Raw genomic sequence first — 15,191 nt, forward strand, 5'->3', positions numbered from 1 at the left:
GTTGCTCATGTTTGTGCGTGATTATCACATTTCTTCCTGCGGGATAAAAAGATAATGCAAAAACAGGATGTAAGAGAATACTAACGGACAAACAGTCCATTAGTTCCCCTTCGATTTGTCCCTGCTGTTGCAAACACATTGTAGCACACTTGTGTCCTTGAAGTTGAAAATTTATTTTATTTGTGTGTCAGACTGATGCCACAAGCAACGGCAGTCCAGAACCAAACTGCTATACAGGTCCTCTCTGCACACGAGATAAAGCAACCCTCAACAGTCCGTTTGGACCTCTTTAGCTGTTGTCAGTAAGTTGTTGCTGTTACGCGTCTGGACACTGTGAGCAAGGGTCCACATGGGGATAACCCTTTTTACTTAGTTTTGATTTATGCAGACAAGCCAAAACAGGATGTACAATTGTATCTCTATATTTTAGTTGGCGTCATAAAAATTTGTAAAAGATTTTTATATACTACAACACAAAACGTATCTCATTTTATTTGCTCCAGGACTAAATAAAGAATTCCTGGGAATATTTGTGGACACTAAATAACCTTTCCTTTATGAATTCATCAGAGTTGGTGGTGATCTATATTTTGCTGAAATTATCCAAAAACCCTTTGCTTTCACGAGACAAGTAGGGTAAAGATAACATTACTCGATAACCTAGTGCATTTAGAGTGGAAGTTTTCATCACCATACTTCTGGCTTGCTGTGATAACCTAATAGCCTTGAAAACTTGCAGTCTTAATCTGCTTGATTAGTCAATAGAGTGGTCACATTTAGATAACTTGTTACCTATCATCCTACAACATGATGTCACTCTCTACGTACAGTTCAAATTCCTTCTAAATGTAATTAACACTTTTTGTGGTTGTGGTGGTTTTATTTTGGACAGGTCAAGGAATCTGTAATGAACAGGTTCTTGATAGCCAAGCATCACTATATTCTACCTGACTTGGTTGTTGAAGAGGCGATCCCAAGTCTTGGGTAAGTAACCTTTTACAGATTTACATGGACCTTGTAACCTTGTGCAGATTTACATGGACGAATAATCTTTGCATGCATTACTATATCTGCATGTACATCCCCAAACATTAATTTTCCTTCCATTTATGCTTAAAATAACTTTTGATTAATGCCATGTAATTACTAGGTATTTTAAAGATTCATATCGTATTTTAACGAGTTATATGGCCAGACTTACAGTAGAGTTCCTGAAGAAATGATGGTTTAATAAGTAAAATCCTTCTGATAAAATCCTTTTTATTTTTTTTTTTAAATGGGCTCGATTTAATATTTTTGAAGGATTTAATTTTTTTTTTTTTACTTTTCAATTTATATTTTTATTGCAGCATTGCATAGGATAAACAACAATCCAAACAAATAACACAAAGTGCCACTTTTTTTTGTCAGGTTTTTTGTTTTTTAAATTCTTTATTTTGAAAGGTTTTTGGTTTTACGGAAGGGAAAAGCCACACATCATTTGACATTTTATAGCAAGTAGTATTAGTTGGGTGAATACACAATGCAGGGGACAAGACATCAGAGACCTTGCAGGCTTTATTTATGGTGTCGTGCTCGCTTGTTCGGGGCATCCGGTTGACACGGTCGCTGTGTGGATAGTTTTGGGCTGTATGGTGCCTAGCCTGTTAATTTGTTTACCCTTTGTGGATCTGGTCGAGCGGTGCAAGCATATCTGACAATGGCCCGGGCGGGGATGTATACAATGTGCATCTGATGCTGTGTCGCCCACTTGGTATCCTATGTTGGTGTGTATTCTTGTCATGAGGGTGGCTAATAGAGAACCAGGGGGGAAAAAAGTAAAGTGGGATGTCAGACGGCAAAGTGTGAGTTGTGATCAGGAGCCCTAGCTGGGAACTTGTATGTGGGGGATTTGTGTGCCGTGGGTGTTTGTAGGTGTCTGATGTGGAGAGATTGCCTACGGCTTCCCGTCTTTGCGGTCCCAGTCAAAGATATGCTAGATTCCCCGGAATGCCGCTAGCAGGTTTATTTGTTTATAATGTCAGACTGAGGTATGTATTGTCAGCTAGTGTTCTCCAAGTTTGTGATGTCAGCAGAGAACCCACACTGTCAAGTCAGTGTTAATAGGTACAGCCTAAGTATTAAAAAGATGTTTAAAACAACAGAAATGTCTACATCAGTATGCTATAAAGGCAATATCAGCTATGAGTTGCACATATAATAAGTTGGCTGATAACTGTTTAGTAATACACACGCTTGCATATGGAGGGGTTTTAAGCTCTTTGGGAGTGTAGTATCAGTTTTATATACAATAATAGTGGCTTTTGGTTCTGTAAGTTAATTACTAATCAAGTCACGATGAATGACTTAATAAAGAACTGAACTGAAAAGGTACCAACATCAGAAAAACAGGAACACAAAAAACAAACATACCAGGTTTGATATCTCCAGCTATGGGCCGGCAAATTAAATATTACAAAAATATTTTTCAATAAACTTTTTAAAATATTATGAAAAATGTGTTAATCTTTTAGCTTTTTTAAAATTTATTTATATATTTTTATTTTTGGTAATTTACCATTTAAAAATAAATAAATAAAACAAAAGCTTGTCCAAAAATATTAAAATCGAGGTCTGTCTTTGAAGAAGTGGCAATGTGTTTCTTTAATGCCAATGCAGTCCATGGCAAGAACTGCTGAAATAACTCCGTGTACCACTAGCTCATTTTGCCATTTCTAAGGAAAAACCATAGATTACAGATATTTAAGAGTAGATTGTGTAGTACATATTCATTTACAAGTTTTTTGTGTTTGTTAATATTTTGGTGCAGGATCCTGAAAGATATAAAATAACCTTATTTTGGATAACTCCATACCCTCTACCTATGTAATGTTTACTCCAGGGCCAGTCAAGGCAGACCCTGTGTGGCCCTCAAATATACTTGTGCTCAGCACAAAGTGCTCTTTTGCCATTTGTAAAAACAAGACCCAAGATTCTGGCAGAATCCCAGCTTAATTATGTGCAGGTGTTAGTTGAGCTCTTTACACTCTCAGGTTGAAATGATCAGCTGGTTTTATCCGCACTGATCTAACTGTAGCATCTGATTGATCCGACTCCTAGACCTAACTGTGTATTTTACTGATAGTGTCCGTGTATATGGCACAGTGAAACTGAATATTATTATAAATTCCACCAACCACAGTCACTATCACAATGTACAGACCAATGTTGCAATCCGTACCATCAACATCAAGATAACCGTATCAGATAAAGTTGTTAATATTTATCTAGTTTTCTATTTTTGTTATATATGAAACACTTTGCAATTTGTCTACATATATCCTGAGTATACACAGTTATCCGATTTGGCTAGGATTATCCTTTAATCTGTTAATTTTTTTATTTTATTCTTATCCAGGGTGCTTTAATGGTATTTATAGCTTAATTGGTCTATACATTGTCATTGGGATGATAACCATGCTTGATTCAACATATATTTTGCATGTTAATCTTTGTTACCTGTAGGTGCGTTGAAATCAAGGTTCCCCCTATTTCATGGTTTCTTGCCTCTCTATGTGTATCAGTAAAGACTAGGGTAGTCCGTCTAACTGTTCTGTCTCACATCTAATTAACTTGTTTCACTATCACAGTTTGCAGCATGAAGAACATAGTATGTGTCTGTTTTAATGATTGCTGTTTATACTCTTCCTCTGCTTCTCATTGTTTTCTAAGCTCTGGTGGCTCCGGGTATGTCATCTTTCATTGTTTCCATTTTACTTTTCATCTGACTCATGGACAATAAACCAGGAGTGTTTAATAATCTGACAGCATTGATCTAGTTAGCGCATTGCTTATTGTCTTTGTGTATTATACGTGCATGTAAAAAAAATATTTTCCATAAACACGGATTAACGTTTCACTGAGCACGGTCACTACTAGTGGACTTTTTTTGTGGTCACTTACTATTTTCATCCAGGAACGTTGGATTTTTATGGACACACAAATTCTATTGACACACATGCTAGTTATTGCTTTTTTTTTATTCCATACTTTATTTTCAAGCAAACACGCTTGATGGCGTTCAGCAACCTCCAGAATATCAATTCGAAACACAGGCCTTGATCACAATCAGTCTTTAGACAATTATTTTTAACATGTTTACAGCTGCCAATGAGCCATTAACGATGTCAGTACAATCACCCCATTCTGATACTTTCCAACTGTGTGTTTGCCATTATTGTTATGCAAAAGTGCAACTATTCATTACATAGTTACATAGCTGAAAAGAGACTTGTGTCCATGAAGTTCAGTCTTCCTCACATATGTTTTTGCTGTTGATCCAAAAGAAGGCAAAAAAAAAAAAAAAAACCCCAGTTCAAAGAACTTCCAATTTTGCAACAAACTAGGAAACAAATTTCCACTTGACCCCAGAATGGCAGGCAGATTTATCCATGGTTCAAGAAGCTATTACCCCACATTGGAAAATTATATAATGGAATATTCTGTTTTTGCAAGTATGCATCTAGTTGCTGTTTAAACATTTGTACAGACTCTGTTGAAACCACTTTTCCAGGCAGAGAATTCTATATCCTTTTTGCTTTTACGGTAAAAAAGCTTTCCTTTGCCTAAGACCAGGCCTGTCCAACCTGCGGCCACCCAGATGTTGCTGAACAACTACTCCCATGATTCTTTCAATGAGACAGATAGCCAGGGAATCATGGGAGTTGTAGTTCAGCAACATCTTTAGAACAGGTGCCCAAAATTGCACAGCATATTCAAGATGTGGTCTTACCAGTGATTTATAAAGAGGCAAAATTATATTCTCACCCCGAGAATGAATGCCCTTTTTCATGCTGATTGATATTGCACATTGTTGCATAGTTTATTGTCTAGAATAATTTGAGTGCCTAGTCCCCCAGTCTTTCTAAATCTATCTACATTAATCAGTCAAGCTTAAGAGACCACAATCACTTTGAATAAAACACACATACTTGTATGTCAATTTAGAACACAATAGTTTTAATGCAACTCTTGTTACTAATAGATACCATTCTATCGGTATCTTTCAACTCACAATGTAAACAAAGATCCTCCAAAATCTCCATTTAGTTTGTCGCTAATCCCAGCATATTATTCTTGAGATGACACTACATGACACAAGATGTCATGCCTTGAAAAAGGCTGTGCATATCGGCAAGTATTCTAAGGGGGTTGTCATCCCCTGTGCCTGGAGTACCAGTGTATTGGGATATTATCTCATAGGATGTGTGCAGTCCCTACTGGAAACATATTTGGTAACTATAAATGACGATGACTAGAGTTGAGCTAAGTTTTAAGTCGATAATAAATTCTAGCTTCATTGGCATTACCCTTCGTAAATTGTAATTATGCTGAAAACATTCAATAACAGCCAAAGTACAGGAAATGTTACCACCTGAAAACTGGTGCTGGATTGTGATCAAGGCCACAGTCGTCAACCAGAATTTCCATATCTGAATAAAGGAAGTTTTCTTCCAATGTCCCAGGTCACTATACAGTTGGGAATCTGAGTATATTTTTTCTCTTTAAACATTCTCAATGATCTTTACCATGCAAAATGCAAATGATAAACTCTTTTCATTATTATTTTATTATTACAACATTTAGACAATTCTTCCAACGCCATTTTTGTTAATTCATGTTTATGGAGTGGTTCTGTTTACATTAGTTATTATAGAGCCAGTTGTTAATATACAGTACAGTCCTCTTACGAGTTCATGGAAATGGTTGGAAAATCAAACCTAATTCAAGTGAGAAAGTAAACAGGTGTTTAACTTTGGATAATTGGGTTGCAAGCTGGGAACCTCAATACATTTTAAGTGTCACAGGAAATCTGTGGAGCATCATCTGCGTTTGGACTGCATCACTTATCATCCTCATAACAGTTACTGTTCAATAGCTGGACAGCTACAAATTTCTCAGCCTTACATTTTGCGCTACAAAAATACCAAGTACCGTTTAGAAAAGTGCAGTGGTTATGCTTGGTATTAAATCAAAATAATAAACTATTAATCCTTAAAAAGTTTCTTCCCCACAAACATTGTTTAAATTGTTATGTTGAATATTTAAACTGTATCACTTATGACAATGACTCAGAAACGTGGCCATTATTAAAGATTCTGAAATACATTTTACAGTAATGAAGCAATTATGATGTTACGTGAAATGTATTCAGTTATACACCTTTCACATGGCTTTCATCACATGAGGCTACGAGAACCATATTCCAACCATTTATGGTGAACTTTGATTAGAACGCTGTCATAGTTAAATATTTAGAACACGTTTAATCCAAAAATAATATTGTGTAAGGCAGCAGAAGCGTAACCCCAGATGCGCATTATGTTACTTTGACAGAATCTTAGGAATGGACCTTTTTAAATTGGCCGAGCCAAAACGCCCATTGAAGCCAAGACGGAAAGAACGCAAGAAAGTTACTGCCCAAAACTTATCCGATGGTGACATCAAGGTCCTGGTTAATGTCATTCGTGCCTATGACATTCCCGTTAGAAAACCTGTATCCAGGTAAGCACATTGTGTTTAAATAGTCATTGTTGCATAGCAGACTTTAAAAGCAGTACTTGCACCAAAATTAACCCCACCACGGTTATCATATGTTGTGGAGAAGTCTAGACGTGACATATCAAAAAATCATTTGATCACCAGGACTAATATGGTATTTGTCGGATTTCAAGTTAAAAGATTTCTGACCAACATTTAAATGTGCATACATATGTTAGTCGTTTAACTAGTTATTTTATGTGTTTATATATTATTTTAGTTAGAATACTAGTTATTTTTGTTGTGTTCTTCCTATATTATGCAAACAAAGACTTGCCTGTCAATGCGTCGGCATCCTGCAGAGATAATCCTGTTTCGTGTTTATCGTTTGTAAATTCTAGAATAATGAGTAATGAGCTGAGTATAATTTGTTTTCAGTAAACCCGCACAACCATCTCGGTCCGCACGATCATTTAATGAAATGTTTACAGTAACAGCATCACCCCAAGTCCAGTCGCAAACACCAGAATGGACCATTCACCAGGTACCCAGTTATCTGATCTACTTTTTATTTTATTTTTTTTATAAAAATATGTAGACATATGTTTTTACAACCTGTACAACTCATTGGGTTTTGGGGGAATGCTTAAAACATCCGAAGAGACTGTTTAAAAACCCTCAATTGCTGAGAGAATTATTTCTGCATCTTTGTTTTTATAAAGAAATTTGGGAACCCCTCTGTTTTATTGTATATGACAATGTCACTGTGTCAAGCAATGAGTGACCATAAGTCACAGAAAAGTATTCAGTGTGTAGTAGTATGAAGAGTCCCTGCACGTGCATTTAATAAAAACATTGTATTACCATACTCTGCTAATTTTATTTATCCTGTTTCTGTTCAGGAATCAAAAAATTGAAAATGTTTAAAAAGGGCTACATCAAGTCCCGTGACTTAAAAAAAGATTTTGGCATACTAGGATTATTCAGCTGATGTAATAGAATAAAGTTCTCTGGGGAAAAGAACAGCTGTTAACTCTCCTTAATATAAGAAAAGGAAGAGATATCGTGTGTCTCGTGTTTTTACGAGAGCGCGTGAAGGTGTCAGCCTACACATGTTTCAGTGGGCTATTTTCGCTAATACATTTATTCTTTTGTGTATAGTTTTTTGTTTTTTTTCTTTGTACATTTTTTATTTTTATTTATTTTGTTTGTGGTTAGTCTTGTTCCCTTTAGTCCATTCAATGGACTTTTTATTTTACGGATTAAATGTTATGTTTTATATATACCGTATATGAATTAGGATTTAGGATCTGGTTCTGTCCAGTGCTTTATTCCTTTCCGTTCTCTGTTGCATCCTCCATCTCTTCCTTTTTTGTACATTTACTCCGGGGTTAACCCCCACTAGGAGGTATGCAACTCTAGGCTCCCACTTGATTTCTTCTTTTTCTTTCCTTTTTTAATAACTCCTTAATATCAGGTTTAATGCTGTGTAACTGTATAGTACTATTTTATTAGTCATCTAATTCTAGAACATACTTGACCAAAATATAGTTTAGGAAATTGAGGCATTTATGAACTGACACAATTTAATTTTCTATAAAGCAGAGCAAGACATATAACTTGTATATATAACAAATTATCCTTTTCAATCTAGGGCATATCTCTCTTATGCTCCTGACAACGGCGTGCTGACACGCAGAAACGCATGTCGAGCTATTTGTTATTTTTTCACCTTTACTCACTAGGTAGAACAATGCACTATTTTTAGTTTTGTTTAGTGTGTGTTTTTTTATTTAGTGGAGGAAGGGACAGAGGTTCTGCTAGGCATTAGTGGACGTTCCACGGTGCCGAGGTACTTCAGGGTTAGCCTGGCTCTTCTATTTACATTTGGCTTTGGGGACTTTTGCTTGGCTTTTCCCCATCCCTCTATATTACCTCGTTTAGCCTTACCCCTCTGTATAGGCAGGCTGGCATTATTGCAGTACTTCTGTAGTTTTATTAGCAGTTTAATTCACTGGCTATTGTCTGGATTATAAGCCTTATGATTTGACAAATATCTAGACATTTATGCAGCCTCTCTAGGTCTTGCCCTTCCTCCTTTTGGTATATACATTTTTACGGTTCTCCTTAGAATCATTAAAGGTAGGGCTTTCTTTTTCCTGTTATCCTCTCATTTGGACTTTTAGTCCGTATTTTTATTTTTGCTTGTTGCTTTATAGTGGGTTATTTCCCACATTGAGGATAATAAGTGGGTTTTCTGTGGAACTATCCAATTCATCCCTCTACTGGCAAGGATCGATTGGATCTTTTCCTCAATTTTTTCTTTATCTTATTTCATTTCTCTCTTATGTCCAAATTCTATAAGATGAGATAAGCTGATCTAATCAGGTGGAAAATATTTTTTTCCACAGAATGTCCCTCGGCGCTGGTTTAGGGTCCGCCCACGCTCCTCCCCCGCCGACGTTATACAGCAGGGGAGACCGATTGCGCATGCGCGGCTGCGCATTAGACCTCTCCATAGGAAAGCATTGAAAATGCTTTCAATGCTTTCCTATGGAGATTTTAGCGACGCTGGAGGTCCTCACATAGCGTGAGGACGTCCAGCGATGCTATAGCACAGAAAACCTGTGCTATAAACCAGGAGGTGCCCTCTAGTGGCTGTCTAGTAGACAGCCACTAGTTGAGGAGTTAACCCTGCAGTTTAACAACAAAGAGAAAAGTAAAAATGTACAATGCTGCATGCAAATAAAGTTATGTAGTACTAAACATTTATCTTATACCGAATGATAACAAGCATTTATGTTCTACCCAACTCCAGAGCTTGCAATTTTAGTGCCTTCCTACTGTATTTTATTTAAAGAATACTTATGGTGGTTTGACCAGATTGGAACCGATGTACCCATGTGTATCGTGAATCCACCATTTTACACTATGCATGTGTACTCACAACACTTTATCTAAAAGAAGCTATATTCGCTTTCATTAAAGGACCACTCTAGGCACCCAGACCACTTCAGCTTAATGAGGTGGTCTGGGTGCCAGGTCCTTTTAGGCTTAACCCATTTTTTCATAAACATAGCAGTTTCAGAGAAACTGCTATGTTTATGAATGGGTTAAGCCTTCCCCCTATGTCCTCTAGTGGCTGTCTCATTGACAGCCGCTAGAGGCGCTTGCGTGATTCTCACTGTGAAAATCACAGTGAGAGCACGCAAGCGTCCATAGGAAAGCATTATGAATGCTTTCCTATGGGACCGGCTGAATGCGCGCGCAGCTCTTGCCGCGCGTGCGCATTCAGCCGACGGGGAGGAGAAGAGGAGGATCGGAGGAGGAGATCTCTCCGCCCAGCGCTGGAAAAAGGTAAGTTTTTACCCCTTTCCCCTTTCCAGAGCCGGGCGGGAGGGGGTCCCTGAGGGTGGGGGCACCCTCAGGGCACTCTAGTGCCAGGAAAACGAGTATGTTTTCCTGGCACTAGAGTGGTCCTTTAACCCAAGGAATTAGGTACCCATAGTCAAAAGAAAAGTGCATGGGGAGCCTTAATCCCTCCTGATTGTTTAGTATCTTGTCACCACCACCAACATCCAATCGAATGTGCCCCAGATTATAGCTTAAATTTCATTGATTTGTATCATAAATAACCACCTTTTCAGTGCAGAAATGACACTTTCTATCCTCTTATTCCAGGTCTTGGTTCGGCCATTTGTAGAGGTGTCTTTTCAACGTACTGTGTGCCAAACGTCAACTGCAGATGGACCAAATCCAAATTGGAACGAAGAACTGGAGCTACCTTTTAGGTGACAAAAAAAAATATGCACCTTCTTAAATCTCCTCTCATTACAAACAAATGTAACACTGCATTTAAAAACATGTATGAATACAGTATGAATGTATAGTGAAATGACTCATTTGGTTTGTGCAACAGCTTTACTAACTACAATTCCGGTTCCATCCTCCGTGTCATAGTTTTGATCCCTGAAAGAGTAAGATCTATCCCTTCACCATTGTGTATTGATTGTTTTCAAACATAATAAGCTCCTTAGGATAGAAGCTGTAAATGTGCAAATGTATACCTCCACACCCCAGCTTAGAACAAAAATTATTTATGAGTTGTAATAAAAATTATCTTTATTTTAGACCATATTAAAACTATTACATGGAGACAGAAAATAGCTAGTATGAAAAGAGATCTGATAAAACCAGGGTGTGCATAATGCTTTTTAAAGGAACACTATAGTCACCTAAATTACTTTAGCTAAATAAAGCAGTTTTAGTGTATAGATCATCCCCCTGCAATTTCACTGCTATTTAGGAGTTAAATCACTTTGTTTCTGTTTATGCAGCCCTAGCCACACCTCCCCTGGCTATGATTGACAGAGCCTGCATGAAAAAAAATGGTTTCACTTTCAAACAGATGTAATTTACCTTAAATAATTGTATCTCAATCTCTAAATTGAACTTTAATCACATACAGGAGGCTCTTGCAGGGTCTAGCAAGCTATTAACAGAGCAGGGGATAAGAAAATCGTAATTAAACAGAACTTGCAATAAAGAAAGCCTAAATAGGGCTCTCTTTACAGGAAGTGTTTATGGAAGGCTGTGCAAGTCACATGCAGGGAGGTGTGACTAGGGTTCATAAACAAAGGGATTTAACTCCTAAATGGCAGATAATTGTGCAGTGAGGCTGCAGGGGCATGTTCTATACACCAAAACTGCTTCATTAAGCTAATGTTCTTCAGGTGACTATAGTGTCCCTTTAAAAATGTCTAAAATAAATATTATTCTTATAACAAGCCACAAGCCATTTTTTTGTTCTGATGTGAAGTGTTGATGTTCAACCTAGCCTTTTCTCCCCACTGACATCTATAATATGATTGCTATTGAGTTGGGAATATGACATAGGTAATGTATGACATGCTTGTAAGTACATAGATCTCAACATATCCTTCCAAGTAAAATACGTTGACATTTTTATGTAAAGATTTAAAAAGACAAAAGCAAGAACAAAAAAATATATAGTGTAGGCTGTAAAGTGTAGGTTTAATTAAATGTACATTTGCTCTCACAAACCATTGTTGGCCACGGACGTGGTAAGTAATTGCAGCTGTACTCCGCTTGACTCCCATATTACAAGAGCTCCAAATGTCTTTTCAGAATAGAGCAAAAAATAAGGGGTGTATTAGACATGTAATCGTTGGTTAATAAAGTAACTACTAATTTAATTTATAATAGAATGCCACTCCTAATAGATATTTAAAGTGATATACTTTAAATGAGTTATTGTGTAAATAAGTCATCTTCTCTTGTTTATTTTTACGTGTACTGATTGTGGAAAATAAATGGACTAAAGTGTTTTGGCTAGGAATGGTATGGAGCTAAATAGATCTTGGGGTGGATAATAATAATGGTACGTAAAGGGTTACTCCAAGCATCATGACCATTTTAGTGATTTGATGTGGTTATGGTTCGTGGAGTCTCTATGTAGAGCTTTTGCTATGGCTCCTAATCCTTATCCAATGGAGGTATAGGAGGGGTGTTCACTATGACTCCTAACCGTTATCCAATGGAGGTATAGGAGGGGGGTGTTCACTATGACTCCTAACCGTTATCCAATGGTGGTATAGGAGGGGTGTTCACTATGACTCCTAACCGTTATCCAATGGTGGTATAGGAGGGGTGTTCACTATGACTCCTAATCGTTATCCAATGGTCGTATAGGAGGGGTGTTCACTATGACTCCTAATCGTTATCCAATGGAGGTATAGGAGGGGTGTTCACTATGACTCCTAATCGTTATCCAATGGAGGTATAGGAGGGGTGTTCACTATGACTCCTAATCGTTATCCAATGGAGGTATAGGAGGGGTGATCACTATGAATCCTAACCGTTATCCAATGGTGGTATAGGAGGGGTGTTCACTATGACTCCTAACCGTTATCCAATGGTGGTATAGGAGGGGTGTTCACTATGACTCCTAATCGTTATCCAATGGAGGTATAGGAGGGGTGTTCACTATGACTCCTAATCATTATCCAATGGAGGTATAGGAGGGGTGTTCACTATGACTCCTAATCGTTATCCAATGGAGGTATAGGAGGGGTGTTCACTATGACTCCTAATCGTTATCCAATGGAGGTATAGGAGGGGTGTTCACTATGACTCCTAATCGTTATCCAATGGAGGTATAGGAGGGGTGTTCACTATGACTCCTAATCGTTATCCAATGGAGGTATAGGAGGGGTGTTCACTATGACTCCTAATCGTTATCCAATGGTGGTATAGGAGGGGTGTTCACTATGACTCCTAATCGTTATCCAATGGTGGTATAGGAGGGGTGTTTACTATGACTCCTAATCGTTATCCAATGGAGGTATAGGAGGGGTGTTCACTATGACTCCTAATCGTTATCCAATGGAGGTATAGGAGGGGTGTTCACTATGACTCCTAATCGTTATCCAATGGAGGTATAGGAGGGGTGTTCACTAGGACTCCTAATCGTTATCCAATGGAGGTATAGGAGGGGTGTTCACTATGACTCCTAATCGTTATCCAATGGTCGTATAGGAGGGGTGTTCACTATGACTCCTAATCGTTATCCAATGGAGGTATAGGAGGGGTGTTCACTATGACTCCTAATCGTTATCCAATGGAGGTATAGGAGGGGTGTTCACTATGACTCCTAATCGTTATCCAATGGAGGTATAGGAGGGGTGTTCACTATGACTCCTAACCGTTATCCAATGGAGGTATAGGAGGGGTGTTCACTATGACTCCTAACCGTTATCCAATGGCGGTATAGGAGGGGTGTTCACTATGACTCCTAATCGTTATCCAATGGTGGTATAGGAGGGATGTTCACTATGACTCCTAACCGTTATCCAATGGTGGTATAGGAGGGGTGTTCACTATGACTCCTAATCGTTATCCAATGGAGGTATAGGAGGGGTGTTCACTATGACTCCTAATCGTTATCCAATGGAGGTATAGGAGGGGTGTTCACTATGACTCCTAATCGTTATCCAATGGTATAGGAAAGTATTACTATTACATTTGCCAGGATGAAAAAGTTCTTCAACGTTTCTGAATTGCATATTAACTAGATTTTGTATATAAGAATAGATAAAATGTTCATATAAGTCACAGTAATATATAAAACGAAACTTGGGAAATAAATTAAATTAATTATAAATGTTTTGTCTTACGGCTATTGAGCACACTGACAAAAAAGTACGACTCCAAGGGGCCAATAAATGCATTTTTCTGCAAGTGTATGTAGGAGATACTCTGCTGATATATTTATAATTCAGCATTATTTTTGGTTTCCTTAACACTGTCCATATTATCTATCTCACTGGTATATCTGGTCTAAAAGTATTTAAAGTGAGATAAATATAGTATCAGGGCTATCGCAATATTGTATTATTCATTAAAAAAATTAGACAAACATTAAGGTTTTATGAGTTAGACGTGTTATATGAATGGTCAATATTTTTCTTGAACCCTTGACAACAGCAGACATTTGTTGTGTGTATTACGATGTTTATCACTGATTTTCTTTTTTTTGTAGAGCTCCTAATGGTGATTACAGCACCAGCAGTTTGCAGTCAGTGAACGATGACGTCTTTATCAATGTCTTTGATGAAGTATCCTATGATATTTTAGAGGTTAGTTTTTGTTGTGTTATACTGCATAGCAGTATTCTGAATTCTTAATGGAGGCTGCTTCTCTGAGCTGTGTGCACAGGCCAGCATCATCACTGAAGTATTTGTACCCAGCTGCTGAATGCTGAAACTTTAATAACATTGCTGGCCGCAGCACATAGCATACTCCTTCCTTCAGAAAAAAAACAGAAAATAATGGCATGAACGCAGTCCTGATGCAGAACAGGTCACAAGCAAGTTACGATATGCCCAGAACTTGTACATACCTCTCTGTGCTGAGATGGGTGTCCCCAGGCCACACATCAGCACTCCCATACTCCAAGCCTATTGTAGTGTTTATGGTGCAAGTACAGTACAGTCTCTCCTTTTTTTTGTTAAATCTATTTTCCCTGCATTGATTTATGGGCACAGCAGAGGATTCTGTTTTTTATTTTTTTGTTTTTGTTTCCTTGTTTTGTGTTATTTATATAAATTTATAGATATAACTTAAGGGACACCTATGGTACCTCCTGCTTACATAAAATAGTGTCAAAGATTTTTTATTTTTTTTTCTTCAGGATGATCGGACAAGAGGAAGTGGAATCCATACGCGAGTGGAAAGGCACTGGCTGGGATCCATACGGATTCCATTTACAACCATTTATTTTCAGTCAAGAGTAAGCACAGAAACAACTTTGCTCTAAGCAGGATGTTTCATTTAAGCACTGGTGACCGATGTTGCTTGCCTTTGTGGAAACGTAGGCAACAGTTGGTCTCATGTATAGAGATGGTTTATGGTTGTTTTATACATACACACTAACAAAGCAAAGTAGAGCTTGGGAACTTTGAGTTAGTCAAGAAGTAGGACCAATGGTTATACCCTTGTTTTTCCGCAGTACAAATAGTGAATACCTACCCCTCCCCAAAAAAAACTGTAATAATAAAGAGCACAGAGCAGATGAGTGGGATACGGTTGGGATTTAACAATAAATGTAGAATTTAGAATTGTAGAAAATATATATTGAAAGTAGAGATTTA

General features: G+C 37.7%; 1 protein-coding gene across 1 annotated transcript in view; it reads left to right on the plus strand.

The window, feature by feature from the left end:
* CC2D2A (coiled-coil and C2 domain containing 2A) overlaps positions 1–15,191 on the plus strand; it is a 66,958-nt gene that overhangs the window by 38,065 nt on the left and 13,702 nt on the right. The window contains exons 22-27 of the mRNA XM_063457795.1: positions 893–984; positions 6,376–6,543; positions 6,958–7,063; positions 10,201–10,310; positions 14,081–14,177; positions 14,732–14,830. Coding sequence (XP_063313865.1) covers positions 893–984; positions 6,376–6,543; positions 6,958–7,063; positions 10,201–10,310; positions 14,081–14,177; positions 14,732–14,830 — 672 coding nt within the window. The remainder of the gene's footprint in view (positions 1–892; positions 985–6,375; positions 6,544–6,957; positions 7,064–10,200; positions 10,311–14,080; positions 14,178–14,731; positions 14,831–15,191) is intronic.

Source organism: Pelobates fuscus, chromosome 6, assembly GCF_036172605.1.
Source record: "Pelobates fuscus isolate aPelFus1 chromosome 6, aPelFus1.pri, whole genome shotgun sequence".
NCBI classification, from domain to species: Eukaryota; Metazoa; Chordata; class Amphibia; order Anura; family Pelobatidae; genus Pelobates; species Pelobates fuscus.